Source organism: Dipodomys merriami, unplaced genomic scaffold, assembly GCF_024711535.1.
Source record: "Dipodomys merriami isolate MVZ:Mamm:240054 unplaced genomic scaffold, mDipMer1.0.p SCAF_133, whole genome shotgun sequence".
NCBI lineage: Eukaryota > Metazoa > Chordata > Mammalia > Rodentia > Heteromyidae > Dipodomys > Dipodomys merriami.
The window spans coordinates 2,354,099-2,374,094 of record NW_027202638.1 but is presented as its reverse complement, the minus strand read 5'-3'; the positions used below and the strand labels follow the sequence as shown (position 1 = coordinate 2,374,094).

The window sequence follows — 19,996 nt, the reverse complement described above, 5'->3', positions numbered from 1 at the left end:
TTCACTATATTTGATATCAGTATATCATGTGGAGGAGATGGGGACAAACAAATCGTTTAAGGATTCAGGTGGACCTGTTGCAACAATGAGAAGTACAAAATGTCATGTCAAAACCAGCTTTACAATTTCGGTGTGGGGGGGGGAGGGGGGTATAATTGGGTGGGGGGAGGGGGGTAAAATTGGGTGGGGGGAGGGGGGAGGCAGGGAAGGGAAGTGAAGGGTAAACAAAGGAGGAGGCTGCAATGCTTGGTAAGAAATGTATGCATTATTCTGCCCATGTAATTGTAGCCCCTCTGTACAGTATGTTCTCAAATAAAATAAAATACAATTTAAAAAAAAAAAAAAAAAAGAATAATCTTTCTGAAATAAAAGATGAAAAAGTGTCACTTCTGAATCAAGTGCCTCTACTGCCTAACAGCTGTATCTAGACCAAACACTGTAAGCCTGATGATGCTGGGGAAAGCAGAGCTGACCTCAGGCATCTGGTAGATGCCTCAGCATTATGTCCCCCATCTGAAAGCTCAGCATCTATCTTGTGACATTAGTGACTAACAATAATCACTTACCATTATTTTTCCATTTTTCTAGCAGATTGATAAGGATTGATTAATATGAATTTAAAGAATCATTAAAGATAATATATGAAGAATTTATAATCAGCAGTAGTGGATATTTTGTGGGTGGAGAGCATTATTGCTCATACTAAAATATATATCTTCATTGCTTAGGGCATCTTGCAGGAAGCAGAGATTCACTAAATATTTATTGTATGAATGAAATTTAAGCGAATGAGAACTACAAAACCTGCCAATATCAAATCATAATTAGAGACCCCGTAGGTCTTGGGTTGCAAGTAATTGCCTAATAAAAATGAAATAACGATATGAAACCAGTTGCGTAGTTTTAGGTAGGAGACGATCTCAAAGAGTATTACCCCTGAGCAACTGCACACGAGAGGCCCATAAGTAATCCGTTTGGGAAAACCAGACACAGGGAAAATAGTAGGCGAACCAAGTCAAACTCATAACTAACTCATCACGATTCTTATAAAGACGAGTGAAGTAAAATATTACAGTACGATTATTTTCTTTTGGTATAACAGGTGAATTCTCTAATGGAACTTCAGAAAGTTGTCAAGTTCAGGCAGGTACCGATTATAGTGCTGGAAGCTTCTCTGGTCTTAGTCTGAAACAGGCACACCTAGTAACCTAAAGGACGCCTTACAAAAGGACTGGCTGGCAAGAAAGCCAAGATCCACCTAGCCCAGTGAGTGAAACTAACCTGACCTGTAGTCCACGTACCGATGTCAACATCGCGGAAAAGAGCCACCGGGCTCGGTGCCCTGTGGGTCAGTGTTCACCGCGTCAGCTCCTATGGGTCGCAAAGCGGACCCGGCGAGACCAAGTCGGGAGACAGCTAACCTGACAGCGCAGGAGCGCCCTACATTCCGTAAGCCAATAGCCACGAACTAAGGCGGGACTACTGCATAGCTAACCAATGGGAGCGCGGCTGAGCTGGCGGGACCGTCGCGGGGGGGGGGGGCCCACAGCGCGTCTGTGGGAGTCCGAGTGTGCGGACCGATGAGGAAGCTTTGGAAAGCTGAGGTGTTCGCTGCGGTGCTCGGGGGCGCGTTCTTCCTGCTGCTGTTAGCACTGGTGGTTCGCCAGCTACTGAAGCAGAGACGGCCAGCGGGCTTCCCCCCGGGCCCTCGGGGGCTGCCATGTATCGGCAACATCTACTCTCTGGCCACCTCAGCTGACCTTCCTCACGTGTACATGCGGAAGCAGAGCCAGGTGTACGGCGAGGTACGGCCCCCACGGCGGCTCGGGCTAACGCGGGGCTTCTCACCGTGTCGCGGCTGCCCTGGGAGGGTCCTCTCGCTGACGAGGTAGGGCGAGGAACCTAGCTTCAGCCTGGAGAACTCCGTGCCACTACCTCGAGGCCAGGCAGTGACGACTTTCCCGCCTTCTGGTGTGGGCGCCCAGCGAGCACTGCGCCTGCGCACTGAGAGCTGCGTCTGGACCCACGCCTGCGCTCAGTGGCCAAAAACTTCTCGACCCTGTGGAGGCATAGGTTCTGTTTGTCAGAGAGTCCAGGTGGTGAGTTCTAGATCCGAACTAGTTCTTCGATGTTGTCCTTTGAGCAAGGACTACTGTGAAGGTGAAAAGAGTACACAGGGGAATGGCCCTGGCAGAAATGGGGTCGGATGAGAGATTTTGTAAAGCGACTACATTAATTAAAAAAAGAAACATGAACAAGTGTGGGAGCCTTACGGTACAGTGAGCCTTCTTGGCCTGAATGGCCAGGAATGTGCTCTTAATAGCATGGCCTAGCAATCAATGTGCCTACAGTGTGTTGATCTCACTGTCAATCTGCACTCATCCAGAGCACTGAACCATTTCAAACCCCACCTATTCTGGATAGTTTTAAATTACACTGCTTTACGTGAAACAACATGTCAGGCACATGCCTGGTGGCAGGAGTAAAAAGAGGAAGAAAACAAACACAACTTTAAGGAATCCAGTAGCAGAGTGAAAATTTATTAATCAGAAACAGGGAAAATTGCAGAGTCTTAGACAATTGTATTTCAGGTTGATGCTTAACTGTTTATTTAACTATTCTTTACCTAATTGTAATTTAGGTTGGTGAGAAAACTAATTTTTATAAGCATTAGCTAAGTTTCTTCAGCTTACTAAAGGTTTGGTCACAAAAGGGAAGCTGGATTTAGGTAAAGAAAATATCTGTAACTCTTAGATTCTGTTTTCCACCATCCAGTACTCCTGGTATGAGTATATTTTGAAAGTTTTAGCAGGAGAGTTAAAAACTGCTAAAAGTATTTTCAGGACAGTTATTTAAAATAGTTTCTCACAAAATAGAGAATTATAATCTCCATATATAGATACTTGAACTAAAAAGAACTGTATTTACTACAAATATTCCTTTGGGACAAGGTTACAAATTAGGATATAAATATGCCAGAAAGCTGTCATGTAGTGATATGTAGATCTAATTTAAGAGATGAGAACTGGGCATAAATAATAGTTTTTTTCTTGGTATTAGTTTTTGAGAGTTCCATAATTATTTGGTTTTTTTATTTTGTTTTATTTACCATGAGAGCTCCTTACTACAAATAGGGTTAAATTGAGAAGAGGCAGAGGAAAAACAGAAGAAAAAAAATGAGGTTATATGCACTGAAAAGTGGGCATTGGTTTACCCCTACTCTTATACTTGAATTGATAACCACTAAAACAAAACTGTTTAAGCCACTTCAATATTATTATACTAGTATATAATTATACTATTATTATACTAGAATGCCCATAAGACCTCCCTTTGTCTTAGCAGTACTTTTCAATTCCGTCAGTCTCAAAGTTAGTAAGAGCCATTAAAATACCTTTGCTAGAGGTAGAAGGAAATTATTATCTGCTATAGTTTGGGAAGAAAGTAGTTTATATGACTTACTTGGAAATACAATCTTATGTTTTCAGTCTTTTTTTTTTTGAAATGTGATTGCACAGATGAAAGCCTGGACATTTAAATTGCTTATGACAGTCACTTCAAGTGAAACCTACTTTGTACATGCAGAAAAATCCAGTCTTCATAATTCTTACATAGAAATATTCTACAGGGCTGGGAAGGTGGCTCAGTGGTACAGCGCTTGCCTTGAATGCATGAAGCCCTGGGTTCAATTCCTCAGCACCACATAAGCAAAAAGAAAAAAGCCGGAAGGGGTGCTGTGGCTCAAGTGGTAGAGCACTAGCCTTGAGCTGAAGAGCTTAGGGACAGCGCCCAGGCCCAGAGTTCAGGCCCCATGACTGGACCCCCCCCCCCAAAAAAAAGAAAAGAAATATTCTACACTAAAAGTTACCATTTCTTTGGGGATTTACTCCAAGTCTTTAAGTTTCTGCAGCAACTTTAACGTTAAGCTAGACTTCAAGAAGCAATGCCAATACAGTTGGCTTTGTCATATACTTTTCAGGTACTATAAAGACCATAAAATAATGGCTTTAAGGCAAGTGAAATTAATAACAATTTATTTTTACAGCAAACATTGAGAACTTTATGCAACGCACTAATTGAGATTCTGAAGGATTCAAAGCTGAAATCACTGCTTCTAAGGAGTTATAATTTATCAGGCAGGTTGAAGATGAGAAAGTAAACATTTCTTTTCTTTTGGGGGGGGGGAGAATCCCGTCGTGGGGCCTGAACTTTGGGTCTGGGCGCTGTCCCTCAGCTCTTCAGCTCAAGGCTAGCTCTCTACCACTTGAGCCACAGCACCACTTCTGGCTTTTTTCTTTTTGCTTATATGGTGCTGAGGAATCAAACCCAGGGCCTCATTCATGCAAAGCAAGCACTCTACCACTGAGCCACCTTCCCAGCCCCAGTAAACATTATTTCTTTTAAGGTAGTTCATGAGAGCTTCTAAGTGTGAGTTGTGATTCTAACCAGGAAGCAAGAATGCATCAAGAAAGGCTACATGGATGATGATGATTTTTTTTTTTTTTTTTTTTTTTTTTTGTCGGTCGTGGGGCTTGAACTCTGGGCCTGGGCGCTGTCCCTCAGCTCTTCAGCTCAAGGCGAGCGCTCTACCACTTGAGCTACAGCGCCACTTCCGGTTTTCTGGTGGTTTATTGGAGATAGGAGTCTCACGGTCTCTCCTGCCAGGGCTGGCTTTGAACCGTGATCCTCAGATCTCAGTCCCCTGAGTAGCTAGGATTACAGGCGTGAGCCACCAGCGCCCGGCAACGGATGATGATTCTTAAAGACTTAATTTTGCATAGCATGATAGTCAACAGAGTCATTCCACATGAAAAAATAAATGGAGAAAGGTTTAAAGAATGTGGCAATCACCAGAGCATCAACAACATTTACTATTTATTTATTTGAATTTAGTCTATAATGTCGTGAAAATATGCTTAAGTATATGCCTCCATCACAGAATATTTTTGTTAATTGTCATCATTTGCTTTGTATTATGCTAGGTGTTGGAGATATAGCAGTAAGAAAAAAGAGGCCCCTCCCTTATAAACTTACATTTTAGTAGAGCCTAGTGGAGGTAAGACAATTATAAACATGATTTTTTCAATTAAACCATGATTTATTAAGTTATGTTAGAAGAATGTAGTGTTCAAAATAAGCTAAATTAGAGTGAGGGAAACAGAATGCTAGAGGGTCAAATGTTAAATTGGTTTGCTAGAGCAGATCTCACTGTAAAGATAGCAACTGATCAAAGGCTTACAAGGAAATGAAGGAGCAAACTATTAGGACAAGAATACATGAGAGCAAGAGACAAGCAAGTACAAAATCATGAAGCAGGAATATGCCATGTTGAGAATTATCTATAGTGTGGAGGTTGTCATGAAGCGTAAGAACTGTAGTTAATTTGGATCACAGTACCAGTATAGAGGTTATTTTCGTCAGTTTTGTGTTATTGTAACAAAATACCTGAGATAAGGGGAAAGACTGGTTTCAGCTTTTAATTTTGGAGAGTTCATTACATGGTTGATTGGCCCCATTGCTTTTGAGCCTGTGGTGAAGCAGTACGTTATAGTAGAGGTGTGGAATAGAGGAAGCTGTTTATCTCTTGGAAGCTAGGATGTAAAAATGAGAGAGAAAGAGGAGTGGCTAGGATGACAACATCACCTTTCAGAGCATTGCCCTCGTGGTCTAAAATCTTCCAGTTGGTCCTACCTTTTTAATATATATTTTTTATTGTAAAGATACTATACCGAGGGGTTATAGTTACATGAGCAAGGTAATGAGTCCATTTCCTATGGAGCATTATACCCCCTCCTTTGTTTTTCCCCTACCATCCCTAAAGAGAGACTTCTCTGGAGAGGAAATAAGAATGGCCAATAGACACATGAAGAAATGCTTAACTTGTGTGGCCATAAAAGAAATGCAAATCAAAACAACATTGAGATTCCACCTCACCCCAGTTAGAATCAAAAAATATAATAACAGATGCTAGAAGGGATGTGGCCAAAAACGCTACTGCATTGTTTGTGGGAATGTAAACTTGTTCAACCACTTTGGAAAGCAGTATGAAGGTTCCGCAAAAGACTACACATAGAGCTCCCCTTTGACCCAGAAATTCCACTTTTAGGCATCTGCCAAAATGGTCACAAACCAGGCCATACTAAAGCTACCAGCACAACTATGTTTAGCGCAGCATTATTCACCATAGCTAACATATGGAGCCAACTCAGATGCCCTCAGTAGATGAGTGGAATTCTATGCCTCTGTCAGAAAGAATAATACCACCCCATTTCTTAGGAAATGGAAAGACTTGGAAAAAATTATATTAAGTAAAGTAAGCCAGACCCAAAGAAACATAGGTCCCATAGTTTCCCTTATCTGCAGTAACTAATATTTGCTAGGACAAGCAGAAGAGGTCAAAAGCTATGTACATACGGCCATATAAGCTTATAGCCCTACTTTTTAAAGTTTCTACCACTTCCCAAGAAGTACCAAACCCCAAGATCACGCCTTTAACACATAGGCTGTTAGGGAACATTTAAGATCCAACTTTTGGTAGAAATGATAAGAAATTGTCAAACTCTATATTCTGAAAGTAGAAACAACTTGACTTCTGAGTAGGTGATTTGGGATTTGGGGAAAACATGAGTCACATGGGCAATTGTAACATTAGGATTTGAGAAACTTGAAGATAGATAAAGTGATCATTAACTGGATAGTGAAAATATTTAGGTATAACTGATTTTTCAGGGAAAGGAAGTGACTTAGATCATAGAGTGACTTATAGAAGTTAAAGAGAAAGTGTCATATATTCTTGTTTACATGTCTGCCAGCATCAGAACTTGCCCATAATAAGTGCTAAAAAAAACAATTGAATAAATCAAAGAATGTATGGGTCTAATAGTGGACCTTTTCATATATCAAACACATTCAAGGTTCACAAAAATTTAAGTTTCACAAAAATTTACCAACAGTCATTAAAAGCAGTATATACCAGAATAAAATACTAGTTTTACTCTCAAAAATAATATCCAAAGTCCTTGAGTACCATCTTTCTGTAATAATGTCTTTTTGGTTTTTATACTCTAGCATCTACATTTGAAAACTTTACATTGAACTACATTTCCTCTCTGTTCTGTGTTTATACTAGTATAGCTTTCAATACCAGTGTCTTTGCCTATCCTTGTGAAATTATGAGTTACTTGTTTTTTCTTCCCTACATCAGGACCACTTATATTAATTTATGCTGTTTTTATTGGTTTTCCTAAAATTACATTTCTGTGAAAGATCTTCTCATAACAACACTATTTAACTGCTTTTGGGAACTGAAAGACTGCTTTCACCCACTCCCCTGTGATTCAGTTTATCGGCTCATAACTATTCCCTTGTGTGGAAAACTCTCCCACTGCCACTTTGACTCATACCTGTACTAATAGTGGTACTTTTTTTTTTTTTTTTGTCGGCCATGGGGCTTGAACTCTGGGCCTGGGCGCTGTCCCTCAGCTCTTCAGCTCAAGGCCAGCGCTCTACCACTTGAGCTACAGCGCCACTTCCGGTTTTCTGGTGGTTTATTGGAGATAGGAGTCTCATGGTCTCTCCTGCCCGGGCTGGCTTTGAACCACGATCCTCAGATCTCAGCCTCCTGAGTAGCTAGGATTACAGGCATGAGCCACCAGCGCCCGGCTCTAATAGTGGTACTTATATACTCTTTCCTCAAGTTTCTAAATATACCTACTGCCCAGTTCCAGGGCCCACACTTGTGCCTGAGACTCTGGTGGACACGTCACTCAGGTGGGACTGATTTCATTTCCACTTGACAATCGCTATCACTTTTGCTGACATAAATGCTTCTGCAGAAGTTTTGCTCTCTTCCAAATCTTGTGTTTTCTTTTAACTAGTGTGGACCATACTAAATCTTGTTCATATAGAGATAGGCCTTGTCTCAATATTTTGTCTGTAAGAAGCTGTCAAGCAAAACTGAGAGGATAGTCACCTATGCCTGTGTGGTGAATGTCTTTCCTTCAAGGTCTTTTTTCATTAAGTTGTTCAGGGCTACCTTCATGAGGCAAGTACAAATGAGCCTTGCTTACAATGTATTTCTACTTGAGAGTTATCTCTCAGACCTCTGATAAGCTCTTCCCCTGAATCTGGCATAATAATGAACAGATGGTGTTGCCTCTCCATTCATCTTGAAAATAACAGATTTCTATATATTTGAGGTCCGATGAATCCTAAAAGAACATATAAGTTAAATATAACTTCTGTGGCAACTTAAAGCCCATAAAGGTTAAGTGAACTGCCTCAGGTCTTATATCTATCTAATGGCTGTGGGAACCCTAGACCCCTGTGAGAACCCTGAAGCCCCATGAAAACTATGACTGTGTGTAGGAATTCTGAGTAAAAGGTGTTCATAGTAAATGCCTGATGCCAGCAGAAAAACTGCAGGTTGTATGAGTACTTATCTTGTTTATGAGTAGATACAGGATTCTAAGTGTTTAGCCTTCTACAATAATCCCATCAAAAGACTAGATGAGAGCTTGTTTGTACCTATCTTACTGCTTCTAGATATCCTTTAACTGTTCCTTAGAATGAGCTATTTCATCTCCCTAAGCAAACAGGTACTCTCTGACCCTTTAAAATCAGAAGACAGAGAAGATTCTAGAGTTTAATGTGTCTGTCGATTAAATTCTCCTGGCTCTCATGGCAATAATATTGTTTCATGAGTAATTTTTTATATACCATCAAAGTGGCTGCTGGAGAGAACCAGCAAATGGAAAATCTTTAACTAGAACCTAGGCCTCCTGAGTACCATTCTTTCCATGTTACCACTTATATGATTATAGCTTCAGATACAGAATATTATAATGAATTGTGCTATTGAGATATTGTCAGTTGACCAATAAATGCTCATATTTTCAGGAAAGTAACGACTACTGGAAGGGCTGGGCTTATAAGTGTGGATTTTCTTGATTGTATTTCTTTGTACATACTGCCATTTGATTGTTTCTTCTCTTCTTAAAGATTTTCAGTTTAGATCTTGGAGGCATATTAACTGTGGTTCTCAATGGCTATGATGCAATAAAGGAATGCCTTGTTCATCAAAGTGAAATTTTTGCAGATAGACCATGCCTTCCTCTCTTCATAAAAATGACAAAAATGGGAGGTATGTATATTCAGCTATTTAGGGGCTTATTAAACTATTTAACATTACATTCCTTATTTTAGGTAGTTTAAATGCATAGAGTTTGGATTCTTTCTAATTACAAAAGTATATTTATATACTTATGGAAATATTAATATCTGAGGACATGCTCATTTCTTTTAAACCAGTTTTAATAAATATTACAAATAATGTTTTAAAGAATTAGTACTTGCTAATAGTTAAAATTTATGAAACAAATTAGAGTGTGCACATGTATATATGCATACACATATTTGAATCAGGAGTGTCTTTTTGATGTCAGATGAGTATTTTGTAACATATTTACTATTGTTTTACTTATAAGCTTACAAAAATTGAAGGAGCCTTTCTTAATTACTCACTATTATGATAGATACATAAATGAACTGTGAAGCTTAAATAAAGAACTAGCATGCCATATGGATTAATATCAAATTATCTATATTCAACAGAATGGATAGCTAAAAGTTGACTAAGTTGGTAAGAAGAAAGTCTCCAAATGTTGAAATCAGATACAATCTTTTTTGTTCGTTCTTTGGTGCTGATCTGGGGCTTGAACTCAGAGTCTGACTCTCTCTGAGCTTTTATGCTCAAGGCTAGTGTTCTTCTACCACCTAAGCCACAACCCTACTTCTGGCTTTTTGGTGGTTCATTGGAGGTTCTTATGGACTTTCCTGCCAGGGCTGGCTTTGAAGTACAATCCTCACATCTCAGCCTCCTGAGTAGCTAAGATTATGCCCAGCCATATACAATGGTTTTAATAAAATTTTTTTTACAATCGTGATGCTTTAAATTATCTAATGACAACTTTACATTTTCAAAAAATTAACATTTTGTTTAGGTAGACTAAAAAGCCATTTAGTTAAAAAGAAAAATGCTCAAAATCATAAAACAAATCAATTAATGAAAAAAACAGAACCAATTTTAAAGACTAAAATTTCGGATCATAAAGCAGTAAGGAAATGTAAATCAAATCTGCAGCCTTTTGAATAACCTTAATAATAATTAGACAAAAGAATAAATCACAATTATAAAACCTTTAAGAAAGTGATGAAAATGAAAGATGATGTGACAAGAATAATACTTGAGACAAAGTATGTATTTTCAAAGCTGTAAACTTAGAGTTCAGGCTATTTTTTATCATGGATATAAAGTGAGAATTCAAGTTGTTTATTTTTTTAAATCAATAGGTTAAAAATAAGAAAAAATATCTGCTTTGAAAATACATATGCACTGACCTTGGAAATGAGAAACCATAGCTACCATTACCCAGCTGCAAGAATGGAGATAAGTTGCTCTTTGGATAGGCTCAGCCCCATTTTGGCCAATATAGGATTAATATGAAAATGTGCTTCCATACCTTCTTGTTGTATGTACCAAAATCACACATTTCTCTAATATGCTGTCATGTTTTTGCTATGGTTCTTTGCTCTCATTTTGTTTTTGCCTCTTACAGCTGCTGTGTCTACCTACAGTTACTTTCCCCAAAATATTTGGTTGACTAACTCATGTACCTAAGGGTTTACTTACTTATCTAAAGATTCACTACCTAGATTAAACTTTCCATGACTACTTTGTATCACTTTTCTCTGTAGTTTATCTGTTGTCTATCACTCCTACTTGTAGTTCCGTGTGAATGGAGATCTTTGACTCTTCTTTTCACTGATAAATCCCTAACTACCTGGAACATAATAGATATTCCATAAACACATTTTGAATTCATGTTTGTTGAATGAATAGTCATCTGGGAATGTGGAGAGCAAGAGTAGACTATTAGGATATAAAATTGCTTCAGTAAATACTCTACATATTGTGGAGGTTCCTTTTTATTATTAGTTGTACAAAGGAATTGTCATCTAACAAACAGTTTATGAATACAATATATCTTGATCAAAGTCACCTCTTCAACATCCCTCCCCTACCATTCCTTCCTTCACTCTTCTTAATTTTATTGGATATACATTAGACTCTTGACTGCATTTTCTTCTTTTCCTTGACCCATATCAACCCTTTCTAGTACCCACTTCCTGGTATTTTATTTTTCTCAACTTTCTAAGGAATTACTCTATTTGAGATGTCCCTTGAATCTACACTACTATATTTAGTTAATACATTTGTATACACTTTCAGACTACCCAATGTATTTACTTATGAGTTTGTAAGTGAAATCTAGCTTTCACATATAAGAAAAAATATGCATCCTTTGTTTCTCTGGACCTGACTTATATCACTTAACCTGATCTTTTTTTTTCAGGTATTTCCATTTCTTTACAAATGGTACAATATCATTCTTCCTAATAGATGAGTAAAAATCCATTGTATATGTACCACATTTTCTGGATCTATTCATCCATTGAGGGACATCTGAGCTGATTCTATACCATGGCTATGGTGAACAGTGCTGCAATAAACATGGCTGTACTAGTGGCTTTACTATATCCTGGTATGGAATCTTTTGGGTAAATGCCCAGGAGTGGAATTGCTGGATCAATGAGCACCTAATTTTAAAAGTGCTTCACAAAAGTTGTTGGAATTTAAATTTTATATGTACCTCATGAACACAAGAAAATTTGACATGTTTCATTATAGGTTGTCCAATGTCCTAGTGAAGAATGTAATTGTACCTAGAAAACATTAGCTACATAAATACATGCATTAAAGATACTGTGAATTTTCTTCATAGTTAATATAAAAAGGATATTTTCTATAGTAACCATATCAGGACAGCAGCAGATACACTGTCAGGATTCTAGAATTCTATGGGAAACATTAACCACCTCAGAAAAGTATGAGCTTCTTGTTTGCCTATGCTGTTTCCTACCTTCATTATTTGATGTTTATATTACATTATCATTTTATTCAGATTACCTTGCTGGGTAAAATATTCTTGTATAGAAAATAAACTTAGGTCTGGGAACGTGGCTCAGTGGTAGAACGCTTGCTTTGCATGGTTGAGGCCCTGGGTTCGATTCCTCAGCACCACATAAGCAGAAAAAAAAGCCGGAAGTAGTGCTGTGGCTCAAGTGGTAGAGCACTAGCATTGAGCTGAAGAGCTGAGGGACAGCGCCCAGGCCCAGAGTTCAGGCCCCACGACCGGACCTCCCCCCAAAAAATAAATAAGTAAAATAAACTTATAGGGGCTGGGAAGGTGGCTCAGTGGCAGAGTGCTTGCCACGCATGCATGAGGCCTTGGGTTCGATTCCTTAGCACCCCATAAATAGAAAAAGTCAGAAGTGGTACTGTGGCTCAAGTGGTAGAGCACTAACCTTGAGCTGAAGAGCGGAGGGACAGTGGCCAGCCCAGAATTTAAGTTACACAACTGACAAAAATAAATAAATACATACATACATAAATAAACTTATATCCTAAATCTGGTTTAAGTAGAAATTTTCCAACCCGAAAAGAATGATTTTCAGATGTTTCTTTAATCCAAGGTAAAAATTTTCCCTTAAAGACATTATCTTTTATAAGTTAGTCTTATAGTAAAAGTTGAACAACCCAGGTCGAATTAACCCAAACTAGTCATAATTCCTGTGTCGGGAGAATTATAGATCTTTTCTTCCAATCTCCTTCTGGAGATTAGACAGGTTCTCTCTAATATTCTATAGCTAGTGAGTAGCAGAGAATAAGACCCAACTACCTAGTCATGTGGAAAGATAATTAGGAAAATAACTATTCATTTAAATATTTTTTTCTTTTTGCAATTCCATAGCCTTTTCAGTTGTTAAATACAGAAAAGTTGGAATTATACAAAATTTTAATATCTTTTTCAGGCTTACTCAACTCCAGATATGGCAGAGAATGGATTGATCACAGAAGATTAGCTGTAAACAGCTTTCGCTACTTTGGATATGGTCAAAAGTCTTTTGAATCTAAGATCTTAGAAGAAACTCAGTTTTTTACTGATGCTATTGAAACTTACAAAGGCAGACCTTTTGACTTTAAACAATTAATAACAAATGCTGTTTCAAATATAACTAATCTTATCCTTTTCGGAGAACGATTTACTTATGAAGACACTGATTTTCAGCACATGATTGAGTTATTTAGTGAAAATGTAGAACTTGCTGCCAGTGCCTCAGTCTTCCTGTATAACGCCTTTCCATGGATTGGCATCTTACCTTTTGGAAAACATCAACAACTATTTAGAAATGCAGATGTGGTTTATGATTTTCTCTCCAGGCTTATTGAAAAAGCGTCAGCCAACAGAAAGCCTCATTCGCCTCAGCATTTTGTTGATGCTTATTTAGATGAAATGGATCAGGGCAAAAGTGATCCATTATCTACTTTCTCCAAAGAAAATCTAATTTTCTCAGTCGGTGAACTGATCATTGCTGGAACTGAAACAACAACCAATGTGCTACGTTGGGCAATGCTTTTCATGGCCCTTTATCCAAACATTCAAGGTAAGGATTTTCTTGATCTCAAGGTCTGCCTATATATATGAACCATATATTTCTACTCTGGCAGATGTACAAAGCACCTCTAGAAACTCTTGCTATGATAGTCAAGAAGAGAAATACTTAAATCTATTATCACACTAATAGTATGATAATAGTATTGCATTCATGTAAAAAAGGTCTTGAAATAGGACTTAGTGTACCGATGTTATGAGTGAGGACATAGGCTAAAGGTCTAGAAGTGCCAGAGCTAAAATTGAATCTCTGGTTTCTCTCAACTGAGTTTTATGTTTTACTATTTTCCTCACTGAACGCAAGGACTGTTTTACAATTTTCCTCATTCAATTCTGGATTGATTTATTTATTGGTTTGGTTTTCTTTTACTTGTTTTTATGACCAAGCTGCACAGAGCATTGACTACTATTAGTAAAAGATATATAGTATATATTAAATAGAATTCCCAAATAATGAACAATCTAAATCTGAATGTATCCTGATGGCTTATTGTAGGATATTTAGTATTACTCCAAGTAAAATTATTTTGAATATAATATACATATAGCCATACACACACATATATACAGTTCTAAGAATTGTGTTGATTAACTTTTTTCAGGACAAGTTTGGAAAGAGATTGATTTAATTATAGGCCCAAATAGGAAGCCTTCTTGGGATGACAAACGCAAAATGCCTTATACTGAAGCAGTTTTACATGAAGTTTTAAGATTCTGTAACATAGTTCCATTAGGGATTTTCCATGCAACCTCTGAAGATGCAGTTGTACGTGGTTATTCCATTCCAAAAGGCACAACCATAATTACAAATCTTTATTCTGTACACTTCGATGAAAAGTACTGGAGAAACCCAGAAATGTTCTATCCTGAGCGATTTTTGGACAGCAATGGATATTTTTCCAAGAAGGATGCTTTGGTACCTTTTTCCCTGGGTAAGACAATTTTCATGAGTATAAATTCAGAATATATAACATTTGAATATTAAACATCCCTTTCTGGAATTAAATATCCTGACTAAATAATATTGATTCTTCTAGGAGAGAAAGGTTTGATTAAAAGTAATTAACTGGGGGCTGGGAAGGTGGCTCAGTGGTAGAATGCTTGCCTTGCATGCATGAGGCCCTGGGTTCAATTCCTCAGCACCACATAAAACGAAAAGAAAAAAAGCCGGAAGTGGTGCTGTGGCTCAAGTGGTAGAGCGCTAGCCTTGAGCTGAAGAGCTGAGGGACAGGGCCCAGGCCCAGAGTTCAGACTCCACGACCAGACCAAAAAAAAAAAAAAGTAATTAACTGGGAGTAATTTCCTGGTTCAAGCCTGTAAACCTAGTTGTTTATGAGTCTATGATCTAAGGATCATGATTCAAAGCCATCTTAGGCAAGAAAGTACCTGACACTCTTATCTCCAGTTAACCAGCAAAAACCTAGAAGTGGAGCTCAAGTGGTAGAGTGCTATTCTTGAGCAAAACTGCTAAGGGACAGTGCCCAGGCCCTAGTTCAAGCCCGGGTATCAGCACATACACCGTATCAGCTGCTTTTACTCAAAGTAAGTCTTAATTAACTAGAATTAAACTGCTGAAAAGCAAAGCTTCTTTAGAAACTTTTGACTCTAATCAAACTTGTAGAGCTTGAATGTAGTAACACATGTCTTGAGAAACAGACTTTGAGAAAGGAACAAGATGACAACTTAAAGTAAAACTAGAATCTAGCCTCCCAGCTTATATTACCTCGTCTCTTACTAGGAAATATTGCGTTGAAATACGACACATTTAAGAGACCCATGGACTAGATATGCATCCTCAAGAAGAATACACATTTCATCAGTTGAAATGAGCTTCTCTTGTCTATTGAACAAAATGCCAAACCTCAAATTAGATCTCTTACAACATATCTGAAGACGCGGTAATTTTGAAATTAAGAGAAGTAATAGAACAGATGGAACTAAACCCTTAAAAGAAACCTATGACCTAACAAAAGAACATAAAGGAATAGTTTCTGAAAGCTGAAAATGCTAGTTTGTATTTGGAAGATTTAAGAGAATCCTTTAATAAACATAACTTTGTAACATTTAAAATTCCAGATTTCATTAATTGCAACCAAACATCAGACATCAATTTTAGGAAATACAGGCCTTAAAAACTTACTGTATCTCTTTTTCTTTAGGGAGAAGACATTGTCTTGGAGAACAGCTTGCTTGGATGGAAATGTTCTTGTTTTTTACAACATTGCTTCAGAGGTTTCATTTACATTTTTCACATGACCTAGTTCCAAATCTAAAGCCCAGATTAGGTATGACATTACAGCCCCAGCCCTACCTTATCTGTGCCAAAAGACGTTGAAAGTACATAGGTGTTTTAGAAGATAAAGTTGTGTCTTTAACTTACTTCCAAACCTTTTTAACCTAATTAGTGTAGTATCTAGAAGAAAGCCACAGTATCATAAAGTAAACACAGTGTGTTATTAAAAACAGTACTAGAAAGGGTAAACAAAGGAGGAGGCTGCAATGCTTGGTAAGAAATGTACGCATTATCCTGCCCATGTAATTGTAACTCCTCTGTACAGTATGTTCACAAATAAAATAAAATTAAATTAAAAAATAAATAAATAAAAACAGTACTAGAGTAATAATAGGCATTAGTTATTTTACTTCTAAGGTAGAATTCTTTGTTGAGAAACAGATACAAATTGCAGGTGTTTCATAAGACGCTAAAAACCAAAAATCATGGATGCCCTACTGCTTGTTCAGTACAAAGTTCCTGTCATCCCTTCCTTACTCTGTTTGTCTTATGCCTTAGGAAGCTTTGCTTCCAAGTGCTAACTCCTCTCTGATCATCTACTGCCATTAATAGACTGTAGTACTTGTCCAGCTTAGAAGTTTAATGGAGAAATTAAATTCCAAATAAATGAGGAGTTTGTACTACAGAGGCATTTTAGATACAATAGTAGATAATAGTAGAAATACTTACCTAATGTAGAGCCTGCCAGTCTTCTTCCCTATATCCTCATAAGATCTGTGTCGTTCTTCCTAAAAATTGAGGGTTGCTGGGGTCCCTAAGCATACATCCTATAGCCATTGTCTATTGAAAGTTGCAGTAAACTGTCATGGGATTATTGATTCTTTGTAGGAACAGCCATTTATCCTGCTTCACTTCTTTATAAAAGCAGTTGTATGACTTAAAAATAGAAACATTTAATCTGTTAGAGATTTTTACACATTTCAATGGATTGTTGCATTTTGAAAGATAAAATATTCCTATCCAAAAACATGATTTAGAGACAAGTTAACTGTAAATTAGGGTACTTGAGAATGATGTAACATTGTTATTAATAATTATGAAAAGACAAAAATGGTAAATTGTGATTTCCCTGAATAAACTGGAATGCATATTCACTGTTTATAACTATCTTCACATGTCATTTTATACATTAAGTGTTACTATTCTTGTAACTTAGTTTATGAGCATTTATTAAGAATATGGATTTAACAATGACATTTATTAAAAATAAGGATTTAATCTTAGTTTAGACTTGTACACTGAATATTTGCAAGTTTTTATGTTATGAATCAAGAGTGTTTGCATATTTAAAATATTAAGGTTTTTCACGTGCAGGGAAAATATTTTATTATTTACTTAAATAATAAAATGAAACTTGAAGTTTTAGAGTTAGTATTGCCTTAACTATGTGGTAAGATCCTGTTTTTCCCATCTTTCTGATTTATCTACCAAATAATAAATATCTTTGTCTTAAGGCTGGCTTGTACACTATACTCAGCTTCGTGTAAAGAGGAAAAACTTGAATGGTTTCTTGGAAAGGAAGTTTTTTTAGATACACCCAGAAAACTATTCTTTGTATCTCAGCATTCTTAAATGAATTAACTTAAAATTATGTGTTACATATGAGATTATGGTTCACTTAGACCTGAATGTATACCTGACTACAAATAACTAGTGATGATGTTGGCATCCCTTAAAGTACAATTGCTAATACCTATGTGCCAAATATTGGTGCACCATGCTTCATTAAACACTACTAGACGTTAAAGCACAGATATACTTCAACATGATAATACTGGAAGACTTCAGCACTCCACTCTTTCCAATAGTTATGTTAGGCAGACTTAATGGACTCTACAGACATTTACAAGTTATTTCTCCAAACAACTCACAGGACACATTCTTAGCAACTCTAGAACATTCTCTGAGATAGATACTATTTCAAAACATAAAATTAGTCTTAGCCAATACAAGAAAACAAATACCCTAGCATTCTGTCAGATCCTAGAGATGTCATATAAATAGCCTAATGAAACACCTCAAACTTCTAGAAAAACAAGAACTTGCCAAACCCAAAAGTAGCAGGCAGAAATAATAATGATTATGGAATGAGTCAATGAAATAGATATAGAGACTTAAAAAAAACTGTACAGTGAAACAAAAAGTTGGTTCTTCTAAAATATAAGATTGACAAACCCTTAACCAATCAGACTAAAAGGAGGAGGGTAAAGACCAAAATAAAATGCAGGTGAAATTAAGGTTATCACAACAAATGCCAATGAAATTCAGAAGATCATGAAGTAATACTTTGAAAACATGCATTCAAGGTAACTGAAAAATCAAGGGATGGATGCAGTTCTAGATGCACTTGAGCTAGCAAAATTGAAGCAAAAGAATATGAAGTTTGAAATACCTTTATAACAAATAATAAGATTAAAACAGTAATAAAGAGTCTCCCATAAAAGTCCAAGACATAATTCACTGATGAACTATACAAAATCTTCAGAGAACTAATACTAGTACTCTTCAGAATATTTCATGCAGTACAAAGGAAAGGAACACTACCAAACACATCTTTTTTTTTTTTTTACTCTTAAGGCATTTATTAAAACGTTCTTTGCCAAGATTTCACATTAGCTTAAAATTCAATTCAGTCTTTACATGTCTCTATTTGAGGGTGCCACCTCAGTGTTTCACCAAACACCTTCTTCAGCAATTCAGTGTGACCAGTATCCACACGCTGAGCCCCATGGTCAGCCTCTCTGTTCCCAGGTGAACCAACTAGATGTTAATACTGCTTCTGCTACAAGGTATAAGCTCCTAACTCAAACTTATCAGAAAAGGAGTGAAACTTCTGCAAAGTGCACTTTTAAGAAGAGGTACTTTTTGCTTATGAAAAGAAACCAGTGAATCCTCTAGGAATAATAAAAGGGAGTATTTTACAGTTAAGCACATGATTTTGGAGTGAAGAATTCAATATTGATCTGCTGGTCCAGACTGTTAATACTCTTCTTGCTCTTCCTGTGGGCCCCCTTCATCAGGTATCACAAAGCCTTCATCTGTGGCATAAAGAATGTCTACAATCCTCTGCAATACAGGGTCATTTTCCCCCTCATTCTCCTGGCAAATCAATTCAATGTTCCTTAGCTTTCCAAAGTAGAAATCTCTCTCTTTCTCCAAATCTTCAACAGTAAGTTTCAATACTTTGACCTGCTGCATCAATTCAGCTGCTTCATCATCCCCGTTGCCCACACCAGGATTCTTTCGCACCACCCCTGGGCCAGCCTTAGGAGTCGCAGTAGTTCTCTGTGTTGAAATGGGCCTCGGTGGAGCTGCACCACTAGAGCCAAGAGGTTTCTTGGGTTTATTCAGAGCTGGAGCAACAAGGGTGGGAGCCACTGCAGTTTCTTGACCTTGTCTGGCAGCTACAGGGTCATAGTCTTTTCCATCATAGTTCGCATCAAAAAAAATTTCTTGAACCACTGAACGAATTCAAAATTGTCTTGAAACTTTCCTTTTACTAATTTATCCACAGGAATTATTTTGTCAACACCCATTCTCTTAAAACCTGCTTGTAGTATTTTGAAGTTCTGGATATATTCATGTTCTAGCTTAGCTTGGAATTTCACTTTCTTCAAGGCAATAGAGCCAGGGAATAGCATGTCCATAAACTGACAATAGGCAGCACCTGAGCACAACTGTTCAATCTTTGTCAGATTCAACTGTAAAGACTCATTGATCCAGGCCAGCATGTCATGTCGACTTAGGTTATCACTGGTTACTGACGTTGAGTATACGTTCACTGCCATCTTCGGCTCTCGGCGGAACCGCGTCCACTACCCGCGCCCGGCTCAGGTTCCGTCTTCGTCTCGTTCAAACCGTCCGACCCCGCCCGCCCGCCCGCGCGATGACCTCACACGCTCCCCCCCCCCTCCCGTGACGTGCCGACGTAAAGCTACCAAACACATCTTATGAAGCTAGTATTACAGTCATTCTAAAACTTGTCAGGGACAAAACAATTACGGAACAATCTCTTCAGTGGATATAGATCCAAAAGTTCTCAACAAAATACCTGCAAACTGCTAAAAGATTGAGCACCATGGTCACTAGTTTCATTCCAAGTATGCAAGGTTGGATCAAGATACGTAAA

At 37.6% G+C, this 19,996-nt stretch overlaps 2 protein-coding genes across 2 annotated transcripts; one reads left to right on the top strand and one right to left on the bottom strand.

The window, feature by feature from the left end:
- Positions 1-1,563: 1,563 nt before the first annotated feature.
- LOC138825061 (vitamin D 25-hydroxylase-like) lies at positions 1,564-17,054 on the top strand. The gene is made up of 5 exons (XM_070019447.1): positions 1,564-1,805; positions 9,001-9,142; positions 12,934-13,566; positions 14,177-14,506; positions 15,734-17,054. Exons 1-5 carry the CDS (start codon positions 1,581-1,583, stop codon positions 15,907-15,909), a joined length of 1,506 nt encoding a protein of 501 aa, XP_069875548.1. The 5' UTR covers positions 1,564-1,580; the 3' UTR covers positions 15,910-17,054.
- A 1,381-nt stretch (positions 17,055-18,435) lies between these two features.
- On the bottom strand, positions 18,436-19,734 carry LOC138825060 (microtubule-associated protein RP/EB family member 1-like). Its single transcript, XM_070019446.1, is given in 2 exon segments — positions 18,436-19,314; positions 19,317-19,734. Coding segments are annotated over 2 exon segments (807 nt in total). The 5' UTR covers positions 19,656-19,734; the 3' UTR covers positions 18,436-18,846.
- Positions 19,735-19,996: the final 262 nt, after the last annotated feature.